The 23,783-nt window shown below is 34.7% G+C and overlaps 1 protein-coding gene across 1 annotated transcript; it reads right to left on the reverse strand.

Moving 5' to 3' along the window:
* Nucleotides 1-3,384: 3,384 nt before the first annotated feature.
* On the reverse strand, nt 3,385-23,539 carry LOC138305861 (protogenin-like). Its single transcript, XM_069246124.1, has 6 exons — nt 23,193-23,539; nt 12,519-12,836; nt 11,496-11,640; nt 7,320-7,492; nt 3,808-3,936; nt 3,385-3,401 (listed from the first exon to the last, which is right to left on the reverse strand). Exons 1-6 carry the CDS (start codon nt 23,263-23,265, stop codon nt 3,385-3,387), a joined length of 855 nt encoding a protein of 284 aa, XP_069102225.1. The 5' UTR covers nt 23,266-23,539.
* Between the last annotated feature and the right edge of the window lie 244 nt (nt 23,540-23,783).

Raw genomic sequence — 23,783 nt, forward strand, 5'->3', positions numbered from 1 at the left:
CTACAAACATTATATCATGATTGTGTACATTCTACACACTGGAGTGTTATCTACAAACATTATATCATGATTGTGTACATTCTACACACTCCAGTGTTTATCTACAAACATTATATCATGATTGTGTACATTCTACACACTCCAGTGTTATCTACAAACATTATATCATGATTGTGTACATTCTACACACTGGAGTGTTATCTACAAACATTATATCATGATTGTGTACATTCTACACACTGGAGTGTTATCTACAAACATTATATCATGATTGTGTACATTCTACACACTGGAGTGTTATCTACAAACATTATATCATGATTGTGTACATTCTACACACTGGAGTGTTATCTACAAACATTATATCATGATTGTGTACATTCTACACACTGGAGTGTTATCTACAAACATTATATCATGATTGTGTACATTCTACACACTCCGAGTGTTATCTACAAACATTATATCATGATTGTGTACATTCTACACACTGGAGTGTTATCTACAAACATTATATCATGATTGTGTACATTCTACACACTCCAGTGTTATCTACAAACATTATATCATGATTGTGTACATTCTACACACTCCAGTGTTATCTACAAACATTATATCATGATTGTGTACATTCTACACACTGGAGTGTTATCTACAAACATTATATCATGATTGTGTACATTCTACACACTGGAGTGTTATCTACAAACATTATATCATGATTGTGTACATTCTACACACTCCAGTGTTATCTACAAACATTATATCATGATTGTGTACATTCTACACACTGGAGTGTTATCTACAAACATTATATCATGATTGTGTACATTCTACACACTCCAGTGTTATCTACAAACATTATATCATGATTGTGTACATTCTACACACTGGAGTGTTATCTACAAACATTATATCATGATTGTGTACATTCTACACACTCCAGTGTTATCTACAAACATTATATCATGATTGTGTACATTCTACACACTCCAGTGTTATCTACAAACATTATATCATGATTGTGTACATTTACACACTGGAGTGTTATCTACAAACATTATATCATGATTGTGTACATTCTACACACTGGAGTGTTATCTACAAACATTATATCATGATTGTGTACATTCTACACACTCCAGTGTTATCTACAAACATTATATCATGATTGTGTACATTCTACACACTGGAGTGTTATCTACAAACATTATATCATGATTGTGTACATTCTACACACTGGAGTGTTATCTACAAACATTATATCATGATTGTGTACATTCTACACACTGGAGTGTTATCTACAAACATTATATCATGATTGTGTACATTCTACACACTCCAGTGTTATCTACAAACATTATATCATGATTGTGTACATTCTACACACTCCAGTGTTATCTACAAACATTATATCATGATTGTGTACATTCTACACACTCCAGTGTTATCTACAAACATTATATCATGATTGTGTACATTCTACACACTGGAGTGTTATCTACAAACATTATATCTGATTGTGATGTGTCATTCATTGTACATTCTACACACTGGAGTGTTATCTACAAACATTATATCATGATTGTGTACATTCTACACACTGGAGTGTTATCTACAAACATTATATCATGATTGTGTACATTATACACACTCCAGTGTTATCTACAAACATTATATCATGATTGTGTACATTCTACACACTCCAGTGTTATCTACAAACATTATATCATGATTGTGTACATTCTACACACTGGAGTGTTATCTACAAACATTATATCATGATTGTGTACATTCTACACACTCCAGTGTTATCTACAAACATTATATCATGATTGTGTACATTCTACACACTCCAGTGTTATCTACAAACATTATATCATGATTGTGTACATTCTACACACTGGAGTGTTATCTACAAACATTATATCATGATTGTGTACATTCTACACACTGGAGTGTTATCTACAAACATTATATCATGATTGTGTACATTCTACACACTGGAGTGTTATCTACAAACATTATATCATGATTGTGTACATTCTACACACTCCAGTGTTATCTACAAACATTATATCATGATTGTGTACATTCTACACACTGGAGTGTTATCTACAAACATTATATCATGATTGTGTACATTCTACACACTGGAGTGTTATCTACAAACATTATATCATGATTGTGTACATTCTACACACTGGAGTGTTATCTACAAACATTATATCATGATTGTGTACATTCTACACACTCCAGTGTTATCTACAAACATTATATCATGATTGTGTACATTCTACACACTCCAGTGTTATATCATGATTGTGTACATTCTACACACTCCAGTGTTATCTACAAACATTATATCATGATTGTGTACATTATACACACTCCAGTGTTATCTACAAACATTATATCATGATTGTGTACATTCTACACACTCCAGTGTTATCTACAAACATTATATCATGATTGTGTACATTCTACACACTCCAGTGTTATCTACAAACATTATATCATGATTGTGTACATTCTACACACTGGAGTGTTATCTACAAACATTATATCATGATTGTGTACATTTCTACACACTCCAGTGTTATCTACAAACATTATATCATGATTGTGTACATTCTACACACTCCAGTGTTATCTACAAACATTATATCATGATTGTGTACATTCTACACACTCCAGTGTTATCTACAAACATTATATCATGATTGTGTACATTCTACACACTGGAGTGTTATCTACAAACATTATATCATGATTGTGTACATTCTACACACTCCAGTGTTATCTACAAACATTATATCATGATTGTGTACATTCTACACACTGGAGTGTTATCTACAAACATTATATCATGATTGTGTACATTCTACACACTGGAGTGTTATCTACAAACATTATATCATGATTGTGTACATTCTACACACTGGAGTGTTATCTACAAACATTATATCATGATTGTGTACATTCTACACACTGGAGTGTTATCTACAAACATTATATCATGATTGTGTACATTCTACACACTGGAGTGTTATCTACAAACATTATATCATGATTGTGTACATTCTACACACTCCAGTGTTATCTACAAACATTATATCATGATTGTGTACATTCTACACACTCCAGTGTTATCTACAAACATTATATCATGATTGTGTACATTCTACACACTGGAGTGTTATCTACAAACATTATATCATGATTGTGTACATTCTACACACTGGAGTGTTATCTACAAACATTATATCATGATTGTGTACATTCTACACACTCCAGTGTTATCTACAAACATTATATCATGATTGTGTACATTCTACACACTCGAGTGTTATCTACAAACATTATATCATGATTGTGTACATTCTACACATGAGTGTTATCTACAACATTATACATGATTGTGTACATTCTACACACTGGAGTGTTATCTACAAACATTATATCATGATTGTGTACATTCTACACACTGGAGTGTTATCTACAAACATTATATCATGATTGTGTACATTCTACACACTGGAGTGTTATCTACAAACATTATATCATGATTGTAGACATTCTACACACTGGAGTGTTATCTACCAACATTATATCATGATTGTGTACATAAGTAAAGTAAAGTTTATTGTACACAGATTGTTGAACACTTATTGGGAGTGAGCGGTATTTACAGTGAATACGGTAAGTAAAGTTTATTGTACACAGATTGTTGAACACTTACTGGGAGTGAGCGGTATTTACAGTGAATACGGTAAGTAAAGTTTATTGTACACAGATTGTACTTACTGGGAGTGAGCCAGGTGACGTTAGGTTGAGGATTGCCGTCGACCAGACATTCAAGCGTGACGGATTCATCAATATTGACTGTTATCTCGTCTGTGGCGTACACAATGCTAGGTGGTCTGGCTGCAGAGTCTGGAATTTAACATCATTGAAAATAAACAATATAATGCAAATAAACAAAATTAAAAATAAACAACATTGAAAATAAACACTGTTAAAACAGTATAAAAATAAATTCACTGTATATATATAGAAAAATAAACATCATACAAAATATTCACCATTAAAACTGTATAAAAACTAGAACTGTCACCTGAATGGATGACTAATACCACTCCCTTACACAAATTTAGTAATAACTCCTTTAAAAGGGGACATTGCAGAACCCATTAAAGTATACTAAATACCCCTTTATGTCAGAGTTCTGTGTACCAAATTTTATCAAAATCTGTCAAGTATTTTAGGAGGCATTTGCCAGACAAAATTGTGCCTACAGAGAGACGGACGGATGGACAGACAACCGATTCTAGTATACCTTAACTTTGTTGTGGAAGGTAAAATGATAAACACCATTAAAACAGTATAGAAAAATAAAAATTAAAAAGTATAAAAGAGATTCCAGAAGGGTCTTGGCACCCACCAAAGATTGATCTATGTCTGACAATTGTCAGATCTTTTCTCTAATTTTCAAACTTCAACTATCGAAACCAAGATGGCGGCCAATCGGCCATCTTTTTGGCCGATCGATCCCAAAATGCACTATGCACAACAAGGACCAAAGGAGAACCTACAAATGGAATTTGAGACACTTCCTTGCAGTACTTTCTGAGAAATAGTGGTAACAAACTTCAACTTTCAAAATTCAAGATAGCGATCGGTCAGCCATCTTGTTGACCGATCAGTCCCAAAGGTCAGTATGCAGTATGAGAAATATCCCTTCAGCACTTTCAGAGAAAGAGCGATAACAAATTAAAAGTTGTTAATGGACAGACGGACGGACCACGGACAAAAAGCGATTTGAATACATGATTATGAAATACGTACTTTTAAATTATCAGCATATAATTTGTATACTATTAATACACAGTCAACTTAAACAAGAGGCCCATGGGCCTTAACAGTCACCTCAGTTCGGATACAGAATGAAACAAAGACAATATAAACATTACATATTGGTCCGACAGGAAGTCAGTCAGTGATTTTATAAAGGACTAGATATGATAATGGCTCTTTTTGGCCCCTAAATCTACCAAATTTTAAATTAAGTATTTAGAAATTAAGTTGCCGCGTTTGAAATATTGAATACACCCCTGATAAAAACTTAATGATGTTTTTGTTGACAGAAAGTATGTTTTTGCTATATAACCATGGTAACTTTGCATAAATTATGCAAATTTGAAAATTTTGTCAATTTTGGCATATATTTTGATAGTTTTTCTTTTAAAAGCAATAGAGCGCATTCTAGAACAAACTTTATATTTTAAGAGAATTAGCAGACTCGAAAAATACATCATTTTGAGAAATATAAAGTTTGTTCTAGAATGCGCTCTATGTTAACTAGATGAAAAACTGCATAAAAAATGCCAATTTTGATGAAATTTTCACATTTTGCATAATTTATGCATAATAAAATGCTTGCCATGGCAACAAGAACTGCTATATTACCTTATAGCACTATCAAATATGTCCGGTATGTAGTTAATATTTCAAATGCAAGAATAACATCTTAAAATAACAGACTTTGAAAAATAGCGGATTTGGGGGCCATAGATGACCCTTACCATATCTAGTCCTTTGACTATCTAATCTATGAAGAATAACTGGTTCCATCAAATTTGTGAATTCAGAAGATTTTTGAAAATTTCAGTCATTTTGACCCTGTTTGGCCCTGCCCCTCTGGTCCCTGGGAGTCAGCCAGGACCAATATGGATATGTTAAAATGCTATATCTCAGGCTAACAATTCTAACTCAGTTTGACTCATTTCCTATGAAAACTAAGCAAATTATAATGTCCATAAATGTGTTTTTCCTATATAAACTATAATAGTAAACTTAACCCTCTCGGTAAGACCCCAGGGTCATATAATTCACAATTTTTGTAAAGGACTTTAAGACATTTCCATCTATGAAGAGCATTTGATTCTACCATTTCCAGAATTCAGATTAGAAGATTTTTGAAGTTTTAGCCTATTTGACCCCTTTTGGCCCTGCCCCTATGGCCCCTGGGGGTCAGTCATGGAAAATCTCACAGGGAAAAATTCTGGCAAAATTTGACTCATTTCCTAAATACAAATGACCAAATAATGCTCAACCATGTATTTTCCCTATATAAACTATAGTAAACTTAACCCCCTCCTCATGGGGAAACGTGAGACCAAATGGTCATATAAATCACAATTTCTGTAAAGGACCTTAAGAACTTTCTATCAAAAAGTATTTGATTCTACCACATCTGTGAGTGGAGAAGAAGATTTTTGAAATTGTAGTCAGTTTTGCCCCTTTTGGGATGGGGGTCATATACTTTGTCACAGGTGACCTAAAAACTAGAAATATCTATCTCTTAGTAATCATGCCATATACAAATTCTACAAGAGGTCCAGAGGGTCTGTATCGCTCACCAGGTGAGCAGATTCAACAAGAGGCCCAGAGGGCCTATATCGCTCACAAGGTGATCTAACAAGAGGCCCCAAGAGTTTTTTAATGATCAACTGACAGTCTTGGCTACAGTCAAATATAAATGGTGTCATGGTGGCCATCTTGGATTTGAGAATGACCTCAAAAATCACAACACATGGTTAGGACCATGTCAGGACCATGTCAGATGTCAGGACCATGTCAGGACCATGTCAGATGTCAGGACCATGTCAGGACCATGTCAGGATCATTTCAGACAAAATTACGTTAAATCACAACTGAAGAACTTGAGAATTTCCAAATATTGTTATGTATGACACTATGTAATATAGTTATAAAGGGAGATAACTCCTGCAGCCATTTAATCATGCTCTTTCAGTCATATAGTCAAAACATGTTGTTACATGGGGATCCCAGAATGATTTATTTATGGAAAGTTTTAGTTACATATTTCTAGAAGTAAGAAAGCTCTGTAGGTTTTAGATGGATATTTCTCTTGAATTAGGATTTAGCTCTATATACTCCAGCTGTGCTGATAAGAACTGTAATGAGACCAGAGTGTATACATTATCAAGAATTGTACGGAGCCATATAAGATTTTATCTCTGTATATTATTGTATATATAATTAATTAAGCTGCTAGTTTCTCATTTCTATTATTTCTAACACAACAATTTATTCTCAAGTTTGCAGCCCTGGTGGCCATCTTGGATTTTGGACCAACATACAAAATATCAATACTTGGTCGGGACCGTGTGTCAGCTTTGATTTTGGACCAACATACAAAATATCAATACTTGGTCGGGACCGTGTGTCAGTTTTGATTTTGGGATTTTTTTTATGTATAATTTGAGGCAATTAAGAATGGTCTATCAACCAACCTTCATTGACGGTAAGGATGCCAGCATCACTACGACGTCGTGACAAGGATGTCACAGTTTCCCGTAGATTCGCAATGTCCTGGAAACTGTGCTGGGCTGAACAATGGTACGTCCCGGCATCCTCCATAAGCACATTATGAATTTGTAAAACCCCAGAGGCCAGCGTGGTGGTTCTGTCACAGAAATAAATTATTTGACACATTTTGAATGACAAAAACATACTTAACATTATCTAGATTTCAAAACGCAAGCAGGAGGGTATACATGTGAACACACAGAAATTCACTGTTAAGGTAATAATACACTTATCCTGACTATCTCACACCTCGGAGACCAAATCTCATGTGATACCTGGTGCTAGATTTCTCTATCTCATCCGATCTGTCTGGTACCTTTACATGATTTTTGGCGGAATGTAGGTAATAGTCTGTGCAAGTGACGTCATACTCTCAAACAAGTGACGTCATACTCTCAAACAAGTGACGTCATACTCTCAAACAAGTGACGTCATACTCTCAAACAAGTGACGTCATACTCTCAAACAAGTGACGTCATACTCTCAAACAAGTGACGTCATACTCTCAAACAAGTGACATCACATGCTCTAGAAAATCAATATTATTAGAAATATGTGCACGGTTTTTGTCGTTATATGGCTATGTGTTGTGGATTGTTAAAACAATATGTACTAATTGACCATTGTCTTTCTTATTTTTATCTTCAAACTATAGCTTAGGAGAACAAGGACCAGAACGGACTGAATTCTAAGCTCAGATGAAGTACGTGGTTAATCAATTATTGATCCGGGAGGCCCCAGAGGGGATACTCTTACACTCTAAACTGGGAGGCCCCAGACGGGATACTCTTACACTCTGAACTTGGTGTTCCCTGACGGGATATTCTTACACTCCGAACTGGGAGGCCCCAGAGGGGATACTCTTACACTCTGAACTTGGTGGTCCCAGACGGGATACTCTTACACTCTGATTTGGGAGGCCCCAGAGGGGATACTCTTACACTCTGAACTGGGAGGCCCCAGAGGGGATACTCTTACACTCTGAACTTGGTGGTCCCAGACGGTATACTCTTACACTCTCATTTGGGAGGCCTCAGACGGGATACTCTTACACTCTGAACTGGGAGGCCCCAGACGGGGTACTCTTACACCTTGAACACATATAGATAGGCTTTTTTATACAAATCGAAATATCTAAGAGGTTAGAGAGAAAAATTCAATGACCATGAACTGTAAGTGATTAAGATCGGATTATCTCAGTCTATGGCTAATTAAGATTTTGTAACATCCAAACCTCGGCTAATACCTCGATTAATTGGGACTTTGTTACAATAGCTCGAGACTGATACTCGTGATAACTGTGCAGGTTATAGATCTTATTATTCAGAGAGTATGTACTTGTAGGGTATAGATCTTATTATTCAGAGAGTATGTACTTGTAGGGTATAGATCTTATCATTCAGAGAGTATGTACTTGTAGGGTATAGATCTTATCATTCAGAGAGTATGTTACTATGTACTTGTAGGTTATAGATCTTATTATTCAGAGAGTATGTACTTGTACGGTTATAGATCTTATTATTCAGAGAGTATGTACTTGTAGGGTTATAGATCTTATTATTCAGAGAGTATGTACTTGTGTTATAGATCTTATTATTCAGAGAGTATGTACTTGTACGGTTATAGATCTTATTATTCAGAGAGTATGTACTTGTACGGTTATAGATCTTATTATTCAGAGGGTATGTACTTGTAGGGTATAGATCTTATTATTCAGAGAGTATGTACTTGTACGGTTATAGATCTTATTATTCAGAGAGTATGTACTTGTAGGGTTATAGATCTTATTATTCAGAGAGTATGTACTTGTAGGGGTGCAGGTTATAGATCTTATTATTCAGAGAGTATGTACTTGTAGGGTTATAGATCTTATTATTCAGAGAGTATGTACTTGTACGGTTATAGATCTTATTATTCAGAGAGTATGTACTTGTAGGGTTATAGATCTTATTATTCAGAGAGTATGTACTTGTAGGTTATAGATCTTATTATTCAGAGAGTATGTACTTGTAGGGTTATAGATCTTATTATTCAGAGAGTATGTACTTGTGTTATAGATCTTATTATTCAGAGAGTATGTACTTGTAGGGTTATAGATCTTATTATTCAGAGAGTATGTACTTGTAGGGTTATAGATCTTATTATTCAGAGAGTATGTACTTGTAGGGTTATAGATCTTATTATTCAGAGAGTATGTACTTGTGTTATAGATCTTATTATTCAGAGAGTATGTACTTGTGTTATAGATCTTATCATTCAGAGAGTATGTACTTGTACGGTTATAGATCTTATTATTCAGAGAGTATGTACTTGTACGGTTATAGATCTTATTATTCAGAGAGTATGTACTTGTACGGTTATAGATCTTATTATTCAGAGAGTATGTACTTGTAGGGTTATAGATCTTATTATTCAGAGAGTATGTACTTGTGTTATAGATCTTATTATTCAGAGAGTATGTACTTGTACGGTTATAGATCTTATTATTCAGAGAGTATGTACTTGTAGGGTTATAGATCTTATTATTCAGAGAGTATGTACTTGTGTTATAGATCTTATTATTCAGAGAGTATGTACTTGTAGGGTTATAGATCTTATTATTCAGAGAGTATGTACTTGTGTTATAGATCTTATTATTCAGAGAGTATGTACTTGTGTTATAGATCTTATTATTCAGAGAGTATGTACTTGTAGGGTTATAGATCTTATTATTCAGAGAGTATGTACTTGTGTTATAGATCTTATTATTCAGAGAGTATTTATTTGTAGGGGTGCAGGTTATAGATTTTATTTTTCAGAGAGTATGTACTTGTAGGGTTATAGATCTTATTATTCAGAGAGTATGTACTTGTACGGTTATAGATCTTATTTTTCAGAGAGTATGTACTTGTAGGGTTATAGATCTTATTATTCAGAGAGTATGTACTTGTGTTATAGATCTTATTATTCAGAGAGTATGTACTTGTAGGGTTATAGATCTTATTATTCAGAGAGTATGTACTTGTAGGGTTATAGATCTTATTATTCAGAGAGTATGTACTTGTACGGTTATAGATCTTATTATTCAGAGAGTATGTACTTGTAGGGTTATAGATCTTATTATTCAGAGAGTATGTACTTGTGTTATAGATCTTATTATTCAGAGAGTATGTACTTGTAGGGTTATAGATCTTATTATTCAGAGAGTATGTACTTGTACGGTTATAGATCTTATTATTCAGAGAGTATGTACTTGTGTTATAGATCTTATCATTCAGAGAGTATGTACTTGTAGGGTTATAGATCTTATTATTCAGAGAGTATGTACTTGTGTTATAGATCTTATTATTCAGAGAGTATGTACTTGTACGGTTATAGATCTTATTATTCAGAGAGTATGTACTTGTAGAGTTATAGATCTTATTATTCAGAGCGTATGTACTTGTGTTATAGATCTTATTATTCAGAGAGTATGTACTTGTAGGGTTATAGATCTTATCATTCAGAGAGTATGTACTTGTAGGGTTATACATCTTATTATTCAGAGAGTATGTACTTGTAGGGTTATAGATCTTATCATTCAGAGAGTATGTACTTGTGCTATAGATCTTATTATTCAGAGAGTATGTACATTGTACTTGTAGAGTTATAGATCTTATTATTCAGAGAGTATGTACTTGTAGGGTTATAGATCTTATTATTCAGAGAGTATGTACTTGTAGAGTTATAGATCTTATTATTCAGAGAGTATGTACTTGTAGAGTTATAGATCTTATTATTCAGAGGGTATGTACTTGTGTTATAGATCTTATTATTCAGAGAGTATGTACTTGTGTTATAGATCTTATCATTCAGAGAGTATGTACTAGTAGGGTTATAGATCTTATCATTCAGAGAGTATGTACTTGTAGGGTTATAGATCTTATTATTCAGAGAGTATGTACTTGTGTTATAGATCTTATTATTCAGAGAGTATGTACTTGTGTTATAGATCTTATCATTCAGAGAGTATGTACTTGTGTTATAGATCTTATTATTCAGAGAGTATGTACTTGTAGAGTTATAGATCTTATTATTCAGAGAGTATGTACTTGTAGGGGTACAGCCTGAGAGATCGTTACCTATTGTTGATGGGCAGACTGCCACCGTCTTTCTCCCATATAAATACTGGAGGGGGTGTGGCCTCAATCTTACACTCAAATCGGGCCACACCTCCAACAACTGTAGTCTGGTCGACAGGCATCTTGGTAAACTTGCTGGCAATTCCTAAAACAACAGAGACAGAGTTAGAGGAAGGAAAACAATGGACAAACGAGAGAGGTATCGTAAATTGGGATATTTTGGATGTGGTCATATTTTGGCTTAGGTGAAGTTTGGCATGAAAGTGCAAAATTTTAACATACCAAAATTTGGCTATGTATTTATTAGTTTGTGTAATATTAGGTATGTGAACACCTGCTCTCGGGTAAATTACTTGATCGCGTTACATAGATAAACATTTCAGGTGTGTGCTGTCAACCAGAAAAACGTTACCTGTGCAATTGTTTCTTTTGTGCAAACATGTTTATAATGAGATGTACAACTATTAATCACTTTTATTGAAGACCAATATTTCAGCGTTGTCTTTATATTGATTACGCTCCAAAACTAATCACATCAGTTTTTCATTGTACCAGGATCTATGTGTAAAGACAAAGTTAATCTTCAGATTTTTTTTTTATTTATCAAATCAAGTTACAGTATTCCATCTAAAAAGCACCCAGGGCGTTTTAAAATTTGAAAAAATCAAAAGATGCTGATCAGACAAAATTATTGCAAATTTAGATAGTTTTGTGTAGTTTTGGTCTTAATTGAAGACTGGGCAATTGAAATTGAGGCCTCAAAAGGGCGAGGGGCGCTTATAGGGACATGGGCACTTATTGGGTTGAATACGGTATGCACTAAAATTTTACATGGCAGAATGGAAGGCCAACTTTAAACTACCAAAATTAAACCACCCTATTTGATACAAAAACGCAAAAATTTTATTGACGCCAAAATATTCCAATTTACAATAGAGTTATAGAGGGGAGGAAATCTCATTACCTTAATTTCTCTGTCCCTCTACAGAATGTAATATACATGTATATCTATGATTAACTTACTGGCCACTTTGACGAAGACTTGACGCCCAATCACAACACCTCGGCTGTTAGTGAGAAAACATTCGTATAGTCCTTCATCACTTCGGCTTGGACGTTTGCGGCGTTTGAGATGTTGGAAATACAATGAGCCATTTTCCACGAGTTGAATGCGTTTGTTGAAGGTCACATCGACCTTATTACGAGTCCATCTGTAGGTTGTTGGTCCAAATCCAGGACTAGAGAACGCAGAACAGTTGAGGAGTAGCGGGGTTCGTCTCTGTACAATAACTGTGGGTGGCGTAGGTAGTATAACAACACCTAGCTCCAACTCTGTATTACCTGTAACAATCGTAGTTAGATATCTAAATATAAGTCACCTAGCTCCAACTCTGTATTACCTGTAACAATCGTAGTTAGATATCTAAATATAAGTCACCTAGCTCCAACTCTGTATTACCTGTAACAATCGTAGTTAGATATCTAAATATAAGTCACCTAGCTCCAACTCTGTATTACCTGTAACAATCGTAGTTAGATATCTAAATATAAGTCACCTAGCTCCAACTCTGTATTACCTGTAACAATCGTAGTTAGATATCTGAAATCATATAAGTCACCTAGCTCCAACTCTGTATTACCTGTAACAATCGTAGTTAGATATCTAAATATAAGTCACCTAGCTCCAACTCTGTATTACCTGTAACAATCGTAGTTAGATATCTAAATATAAGTCACCAAGCTCCAACTCTGTATTACCTGTAACAATCGTAGTTAGATATCTAAATATAAGTCACCAAGCTCCAACTCTGTATTACCTGTAACAATCGTAGTTAGATATCTAAATATAAGTCACCAAGCTCCAACTCTGTATTACCTGTAACAATCGTAGTTAGATATCTAAATATAAGTCACCAAGCTCCAACTCTGTATTACCTGTAACAATCGTAGTTAGATATCTAAATATAAGTCACCAAGCTCCAACTCTGTATTACCTGTAACAATCGTAGTTAGATATCTAAATATAAGTCACCAAGCTCCAACTCTGTATTACCTGTAACAATCGTAGTTAGATATCTAAATATAAGTCACCAAGCTCCAACTCTGTATTACCTGTAACAATCGTAGTTAGATATCTAAATATAAGTCACCAAGCTCCAACTCTGTATTACCTGTAACAATCGTAGTTAGATATCTAAATATAAGTCACCTAGCTCCAACTCTGTATTACCTGTAACAATCGTAGTTAGATATCTAAATATAAGTCACCAAGCTCCAACTCTGTATTACCTGTAACAATCGTAGTTAGATATCTAAATATAAGTCACCAAGCTCCAACTCTGTATTACCTGTAACAATCGTAGTTAGATATCTAAATATAAGTCACCAAGCTCCAACTCTGTATTACCTGTAACAATCGTAGTTAGATATCTAAATATAAGTCACCAAGCTCCAACTCTGTATTACCTGTAACAATCGTAGTTAGATATCTAAATATAAGTCACCAAGCTCCAACTCTGTATTACCTGTAACAATCGTAGTTAGATATCTAAATATAAGTCACCAAGCTCCAACTCTGTATTACCTGTAACAATCGTAGTTAGATATCTAAATATAAGTCACCAAGCTCCAACTCTGTATTACCTGTAACAATCGTAGTTAGATATCTAAATATAAGTCACCAAGCTCCAACTCTGTATTACCTGTAACAATCGTAGTTAGATATCTAAATATAAGTCACCAAGCTCCAACTCTGTATTACCTGTAACAATCGTAGTTAGATATCTAAATATAAGTCACCAAGCTCCAACTCTGTATTACCTGTAACAATCGTAGTTAGATATCTAAATATAAGTCACCAAGCTCCAACTCTGTATTACCTGTAACAATCGTAGTTAGATATCTAAATATAAGTCACCAAGCTCCAACTCTGTATTACCTGTAACAATCGTAGTTAGATATCTAAATATAAGTCACCAAGCTCCAACTCTGTATTACCTGTAACAATCGTAGTTAGATATCTAAATATAAGTCACCAAGCTCCAACTCTGTATTACCTGTAACAATCGTAGTTAGATATCTAAATATAAGTCACCAAGCTCCAACTCTGTATTACCTGTACTAACAATCGTAGTTAGATATCTAAATATAAGTCACCAAGCTCCAACTCTGTATTACCTGTAACAATCGTAGTTAGATATCTAAATATAAGTCACCAAGCTCCAACTCTGTATTACCTGTAACAATCGTAGTTAGATATCTAAATATAAGTCACCAAGCTCCAACTCTGTATTACCTGTAACAATCGTAGTTAGATATCTAAAATATAAGTCACCAAGCTCCAACTCTGTATTACCTGTAACAATCGTAGTTAGATATCTAAATATAAGTCACCAAGCTCCAACTCTGTATTACCTGTAACAATCGTAGTTAATATCTAAATATAAGTCACCAAGCTCCAACTCTGTATTACCTGTAACAATCGTAGTTAGATATCTAAATATAAGTCACCAAGCTCCAACTCTGTATTACCTGTAACAATCGTAGTTAGATATCTAAATATAAGTCACCAAGCTCCAACTCTGTATTACCTGTAACAATCGTAGTTAGATATCTAAATATAAGTCACCAAGCTCCAACTCTGTATTACCTGTAACAATCGTAGTTAGATATCTAAATATAAGTCACCAAGCTCCAACTCTGTATTACCTGTAACAATCGTAGTTAGATATCTAAATATAAGTCACCAAGCTCCAACTCTGTATTACCTGTAACAATCGTAGTTAGATATCTAAATATAAGTCACCAAGCTCCTCCAACTCTGTATTACCTGTAACAATCGTAGTTAGATATCTAAATATAAGTCACCAAGCTCCAACTCTGTATTACCTGTAACAATCGTAGTTAGATATCTAAATATAAGTCACCTAGCTCCAACTCTGTATTACCTGTAACAATCGTAGTTAGATATCTAAATATAAGTCACCAAGCTCCAACTCTGTATTACCTGTAACAATCGTAGTTAGATATCTAAATATAAGTCACCAAGCTCCAACTCTGTATTACCTGTAACAATCGTAGTTAGATATCTAAAAATAAGTCACCAAGCTCCAACTCTGTATTACCTGTAACAATCGTAGTTAGATATCTAAATATAAGTCACCAAGCTCCAACTCTGTATTACCTGTAACAATCGTAGTTAGATATCTAAATATAAGTCACCAAGCTCCAACTCTGTATTACCTGTAACAATCGTAGTTAGATATCTAAATATAAGTCACCAAGCTCCAACTCTGTATTACCTGTAACAATCGTAGTTAGATATCTAAATATAAGTCACCTAGCTCCAACTCTGTATTACCTGTAACAATCGTAGTTAGATATCTAAATATAAGTCACCAAGCTCCAACTCTGTATTACCTGTAACAATCGTAGTTAGATATCTAAATATAAGTCACCAAGCTCCAACTCTGTATTACCTGTAACAATCGTAGTTAGATATCTAAATATAAGTCACCAAGCTCCAACTCTGTATTACCTGTAACAATCGTAGTTAGATATCTAAATATAAGTCACCAAGCTCCAACTCTGTATTACCTGTAACAATCGTAGTTAGATATCTAAATATAAGTCACCTAGCTCCAACTCTGTATTACCTGTAACAATCGTAGTTAGATATCTAAATATAAGTCACCAAGCTCCAACTCTGTATTACCTGTAACAATCGTAGTTAGATATCTAAATATAAGTCACCAAGCTCCAACTCTGTATTACCTGTAACAATCGTAGTTAGATATCTAAATATAAGTCACCAAGCTCCAACTCTGTATTACCTGTAACAATCGTAGTTAGATATCTAAATATAAGTCACCAAGCTCCAACTCTGTATTACCTGTAACAATCGTAGTTAGATATCTAAATATAAGTCACCAAGCTCCAACTCTGTATTACCTGTAACAATCGTAGTTAGATATCTAAATATAAGTCACCAAGCTCCAACTCTGTATTACCTGTAACAATCGTAGTTAGATATCTAAATATAAGTCACCAAGCTCCAACTCTGTATTACCTGTAACAATCGTAGTTAGATATCTAAATATAAGTCACCAAGCTCCAACTCTGTATTACCTGTAACAATCGTAGTTAGATATCTAAATATAAGTCATATCCAAGCTCCAACTCTGTATTACCTGTAACAATCGTAGTTAGATATCTAAATATAAGTCACCAAGCTCCAACTCTGTATTACCTGTAACAATCGTAGTTAGATATCTAAATATAAGTCACCAAGCTCCAACTCTGTATTACCATGTAACAATCGTAGTTAGATATCTAAATATAAGTCACCAAGCTCCAACTCTGTATTACCTGTAACAATCGTAGTTAGCATATCTAAATATAAGCCCACCATCCTTTTCTGAGAATAGTTTAAAGTTGTATAAATGCCTTTTACCTGTAACAATCGTAGTTTACAACATGTGATGCCTTATAATCACCATTATATCCCCATATTACATGAAGTTGTGAGTCTTTTACATGTGAATCATGTTTTAAAAGTATGTTGTATCAGCACTGTATCCCATATTACATGAATACATGTTTGTGTTGTAAAGTCTTTATCATGTGAATACATTAACAGTAGTTGTTCAGCACTGTATCCCATATTACAAACTTGTATGTAAGTATATCAGCACTGTATCCCATATTACATGAACTTGTGAGTCTTTTACATGTGAATCATGTAAAGTATGTTGTATCAGCACTGTATCCCATATTACATGAACTTGTGAGTCTTTTACATGTGAATCATGTAAAGTATGTTGTATCAGCACTGTATCCCATATTACATGAACTTGTGAGTCTTTTACATGTGAATCATGTAAAGTATGTTGTATCAGCACTGTATCCCATATTACATGAACTTGTGAGTCTTTTACATGTGAATCATGTAAAGTATGTTGTATCAGCACTGTATCCATATACATGAACTTGTGAGTCTTTTACATGTGAATCTTGTATCAGCACTGTACATGAACTTGTGAGTCTTTTACATGTGAATCATGTAAAGTATGTTGTATCAGCACTGTATCCCATATTACATGAACTTGTGAGTCTTTTACATGTGAATCATGTAAAGTATGTTGTATCAGCACTGTATCCCATATTACATGAACTTGTGAGTCTTTTACATGTGAATCATGTAAAGTATGTTGTATCAGCACTGTATCCCATATTACATGAACTTGTGAGTCTTTTACATGTGAATCATGTAAAGTATGTTGTATCAGCACTGTATCCCATATTACATGAACTTGTGAGTCTTTTACATGTGAATCATGTAAAGTATGTTGTATCAGCACTGTATCCCATATTACATGAACTTGTGAGTCTTTTACATGTGAATCATGTAAAGTATGTTGTATCAGCACTGTATCCCATATTACATGAACTTGTGAGTCTTTTACATGTGAATCATGTAAAGTATGTTGTATCAGCACTGTATCCCATATTACATGAACTTGTGAGTCTTTTACATGTGAATCATGTAAAGTATAGTTGTATCAGCACTGTATCCCATATTACATGAACTTGTGAGTCTTTTACATGTGAAATCATGTAAAGTATGTTGTATCAGCACTGTATCCCATATTACATGAACTTGTGAGTCTTTTACATGTGAATCATGTTAAGTATGTTGTATCAGCACTGTATCCCATATTACATGAACTTGTGAGTCTTTTACATGTGAAATCATGTAAAGTATGTTGTATCAGCACTGTATCCCATATTACATGAACTTGTGAGTCTTTTACATGTGAATCATGTAAAGTATGTTGTATCAGCACTGTACCCATATTACATGAACTTGTGAGTCTTTTACATGTGAATCATGTAAAGTATGTTGTATCAGCACTGTATCCCATATTACATGAACTTGTGAGTCTTTTACATGTGAATCATGTTAAAGTATGTTGTATCAGCACTGTATCCCATATTACATGAACTTGTGAGTCTTTTACATGTGAAATCATGTAAAGTATGTTGTATCAGCACTGTATCCCATATTACATGAACTTGTGAGTCTTTTACATGTGAATCATGTAAAGTATGTTGTATCAGCACTGTATCCCATATTACATGAACTTGTGAGTCTTTTACATGTGAATCATGTAAAGTATGTTGTATCAGCACTGTATCCCATATTACATGAACTTGTGAGTCTTTTACATGTGAATCATGTAAAGTATGTTGTATCAGCACTGTATCCCATATTACATGAACTTGTGAGTCTTTTACATGTGAATCATGTAAAGTATGTTGTATCAGCACTGTATCCCATATTACATGAACTTGTGAGTCTTTTACATGTGAAATCATGTAAAGTATGTTGTATCAGCACTGTATCCCATATTACATGAACTTGTGAGTCTTTTACATGTGAAATCATGTAAAGTATGTTGTATCAGCACTGTATCCCATATTACATGAACTTGTGAGTCTTTTACATGTGAATCATGTAAAGTATGTTGTATCAGCACTGTATCCCATATTACATGAACTTGTGAGTCTTTTACATGTGAATCATGTAAAGTATGTTGTATCAGCACTGTACCCATATTACATGAACTTGTGAGTCTTTTACATGTGAATCATGTAAAGTATGTTGTATCAGCACTGTATCCCATATTACATGAACTTGTGAGTCTTTTACATGTGAATCATGTAAAGTATGTTGTATCAGCACTGTATCCCATATTACATGAACTTGTGAGTCTTTACATTGAATCATCAGCACTGTACCCAATACATGAATTGTAGTCTTTGAATCTGTGTATGTTCAGCACTGTATCCCATATTACATGAACTTGTGAGTCTTTTACATGTGAATCATGTAAAGTATGTTGTATCAGCACTGTATCCCATATTACATGAACTTGTGAGTCTTTTACATGTGAAATCATGTTAAGTATGTTGTATCAGCACTGTATCCCATATTACATGAACTTGTGAGTCTTTTACATGTGAATCATGTAAAGTATGTTGTATCAGCACTGTATCCCATATTACATGAACTTGTGAGTCTTTTACATGTGAATCATGTAAAGTATGTTTGTATCAGCACTGTATCCCATATTACATGAACTTGTGAGTCTTTTACATGTGAATCATGTAAAGTATGTTGTATCAGCACTGTATCCCATATTACATGAACTTGTGAGTCTTTTACATGTGAATCATGTAAAGTATGTTGTATCAGCACTGTATCCCATATTACATGAACTTGTGAGTCTTTTACATGTGAATCATGTAAAGTATGTTGTATCAGCACTGTATCCCATATTTGTCTCTTCCATATATGGTAATTCAGTTGACCTGTACATGAGTCATTCTTAGAAAAGTTCCAAATTGCTATCTTCTATATATTGTCTATTTAGAAATAATTTAACAGGGAAATGGTATGTTTGAGACTTAAAACTGACTTAATGGAGCAAAGAAAGTATAAATTTTAATGAACTTTGTTCTGAAAATCAGAATTATGCCGATTCTTTTTTTCAATTCAAAATAGTTTAACCGCAGGAAATAGGCTTTGCACAGGAGAAATGACCCAAATTTATACTTCAATAAAATATCGTCTAAGTGTGATAAAATGTTAAGTTTGTATTTTTTTTTTGTAGGTAATCATCAAATATTTAAAAGTTTTAATAGGTTTTGTCCAAAAAAAATTTTAATAAATTTTGACCAAAAAGTTCGTCTGTCCTTTGAAGAAATGTCTGTGGTGTTACCACAATCATTTTGGTTCAAATGATGCATCGCTAGGAAGGATAAGTAACATTATCCATAATGTATTAACTACCTACTTATTTGTCACATGATGACTGAAGTCCAAGGGAGGGGAGTTTTTAAATTAAAGATGCTCCACCGTTGACAGAGTATAAATGGTATTCATCATTTGAACAATAATTGGTGTTTATTTATGTATATATATATATCTCTAATTAACACAAAAAAATAATATAAGATAATTTGTTTTGCATTTGGTGCATGCATAATCAGTATTTCATTCCATATAGGATATAGTGCCACGGAATTTTTCGGGAAGCAATTAATTATTTTTCATATTTCTAACTAGCAGGATTTGACTGGGTCAATCATTGGTGACCAGGTAGCTCAGTCGGTAGAGCACTCGGCTAGTGTTCGGAGGGTCCGGGTTCAAATCCCGGTCTGGCCGCTACATTTTCTCCTCTCCTGTTATACAATAAATAAAAGCATAGCTACACAATGCTTACAAACTACTGGGACCTAACCAGGAGCTGGGAAGGCATAGTCATCTTGATTATATGCATATTCTATAGTGCGTCCAGATTTCCGAATGTCTGGAGCTCAGCTGACAATAATTTCATGAAGGTGTTGTTTAAATTATGTGGAAATAACAGGGATAATATTGAATTTTTAAAGCCACCATATATTTTCGGCAAGTTGGTAAAATTTCAACTTGCCACAACAGTTGGTAAAATTTCAACTCGCCAAAACAGCTTGCCGCTTTGAAAATTGAAAATTAAGATCCAAATTAAAAGCAACAAATTTGTTAACATTTATTATATTTATTTATTGTAAGTAACAATAAATGTTTGACATTTTTAGTGCCAGTGTAATGTAGTGTAACAACAGTTTATTTTCAGAATGTGGCATTTTATGCAAATGAAAACCAATTAAATATGATTAAAGTATCACGTCCGATTCTCCGACTGTCTACTATATATTGAAAATAACAACTGATGCATAGGCTCGCCAAAAATTGCAAGTACAATATTTTTCAACTCGCCAAATCAAAAATCAACTCGCTTTTGGCCAGTTGGCGAGTGTTAATTTCGAATGTGTCATGAGATGCAAACAATGAAAATTTTTCCTAAATCACGACTATACTGTTCCTTCATGCCTACTGGTAGGATATATAAACAAACACGGCGTAGCTTAGGGTTGTATTTTCTGTGTCCTGTCAAGTTTTCTAGGACTTGTTTATGTAATGAAGCGATCAATTTTGTTGGTGCCCAGAGGTTCGTAATCTCACAAAACTTTGCAAACAAAATTTATTTCATTATAGTTTGAAGCAGTGTTCTCCTTTCAGAACATTTTCCAGCTGGTCCTAAGGACCGACTGACCCTAAAAGTTACTGGTCCTAAGGACCGACTGACCCTAAAAGTTACTGGTCCTAAGGACCGACTGACCCTAAAAGTTACTGGTCCTAAGGACCGACTGACCCTAAAAGTTACTCAGGTCCTAAGGACCGACTGACCCTAAAAGTTACTGGTCCTAGACTCCTTACAAAATTCATATACTAGCAAAGTAATAGTTTTACTAACAAAAATATCCACATATCTATTTTAGTATCTTGCACTCTCAACAAAGTTGACTGAAAACCAAAATATTACGAAAATCTGTTTTGTACAATTTGATCTTCAATCTTTCTATAATGCTACTGCTATTTTTGTTTTGTATATCTTTAGTAGTCTATCAGAACTGGACCAAAAAGTTGCCATTCAAAGGACCAGTTGCATGGCAAAAAATGTCTGCCCTACTATAAAGTTGCCGGTCACGGGCAGACGGACAGGCGTTAATTTCGAACGCTGGTTAATCTTTTGTAGGTCAATTCCCCTTCCGCTATAAACATTGATAAGCTCTATAATGAATTTATAAACATCAAGATAAATTATATTTAAAACTTCACATGTAAAACTGCAATTGATTCACTTGTAGATATTGTAATAACTATTAAAAATCAGTAGAAACTGCTGCATGTGCATCCATTCTGGAGCTCCCAGTCCAGTCTGTAAAATGCATGCACCATTCATATTACAAAAAAATAAAATCCCTATTTTATCAGTTAAATAACATAGATATTGTAATTACATCACATCTCTATATTTTTTGATATTTCAATAACATAACCTCACGCTCCTGTGTTACAGGCCTATGCTACTAGTATCACTATCATATCACCTTTGAGATGACCCCCTAAATCGCCGCCGTGTCATGTCGGGTCATAATCACTCGACCGTGTAATCTCGTTTGTATATGAGGTCATCTGAGGTCACCGTCTGTTTACCTTTGGGGTGACGAGGTCACCTTATAAGGCCAACAGCTGTGACCAATTTGACACGGTGATGGTTGATGTAGCCACGTGCGATAAAAGGTGTCAAGATGGTTTAGATAATAATATAAACAAACCCAGGACGACATGAAACAAACTGTCAGTTTTTGATAAATCTACACGGTGTCCGTGTGGTCGGCCCTCGATATAGCTCTCGCGGTTTGGCTGTGCTTTATTTCCTTTACAATGTCGTTTAAGATTTTAGTAATGGCGGTGCCCTGTACAGTACGGTCGTGAACTCAGGTTAGATACGAAGCTGTACCTTGTAGATTTTTAAAGGAATGCACATGCCTTTTCATCTACAGTAAATTCTTATACTACCCTTATTACAACTCCTACAGACTGCCAGACCCGACAAGGGCCATTCCCGGCCCTAATATGCTACCCCCGGGCGTTAAAAATATCAGGAAGGGGGGCATCGTCACAGCAAACATCAATCCACTCCATTACGTAAGAATTAGGTCACACAGCCTCGCCATGTTGTTTTTGTAGCGAGGTCAGCCCACAAACTCTATGTTTTAAAGCTGTGATGATCAGGTCAGACTTACCTTGTGCTGGTGTTAGTACTGTGGTCAAGGTGCTGACCACCGCCGCTACAACCCACATACAACCGTCCATCATAGGCAACGCCGTGTGTAAAAAGTGCAGTATTAGGCCTAGGAGGTGCAGGCTATCAGGCAGGGCGTGCACCGTACAGACAGGCGGGCGGTGCAACACCCGACCGACCCCACATCACAGGGACCGGAAGGGCACCAAAAAATTCACGCTCGTTATGTAATATGCACAAAACTGTTATTCCTGGGTAGGGTGCAAACTCAACTCATCTGTGCATACGTGCTCTACACATATTATGCATATACATGTACACGGCACACACACTCGGATTTACGACAGATTCGCACAGCTGTCTACAGCAAGTTTTATACAATAAATGTACATGTATACTTCTAACATGTCAACTCAATACAGTACACATGTTACTAGTCCGCTAACCCTGCCTATATTTTTTAAGAGGTACCGCGAGCTGACTAGATCTATATATTACGCAAAAAATAAATAAATAAATTAGCCCAATAATATAAGCAGATTTAGTGGACTAACATGTTACAAGAAACATGCAAAATACCGGCTATACCTGT

The sequence above is a fragment of the Argopecten irradians genome, chromosome 13 (genome assembly GCF_041381155.1).
Source record: "Argopecten irradians isolate NY chromosome 13, Ai_NY, whole genome shotgun sequence".
In the NCBI taxonomy this organism is placed as follows: Eukaryota; Metazoa; Mollusca; class Bivalvia; order Pectinida; family Pectinidae; genus Argopecten; species Argopecten irradians.

Coding starts and splice junctions, on each gene's coding strand:
- LOC138305861 (XM_069246124.1), bottom strand. CDS start 23,265: ATGATGGACGGTTGTATGTGGGTTGTAGCGGCGGTGGTCAGCACCTTG. Junction 7,493..11,495: donor AGTCTGCCCATCAACAATAG/GTAACGATCTCT, acceptor TTTCTGTGACAG/AACCACCACGCTGGCCTCTG. Junction 3,937..7,319: donor CATCCTTACCGTCAATGAAG/GTTGGTTGATAG, acceptor GTTAAATTCCAG/ACTCTGCAGCCAGACCACCT.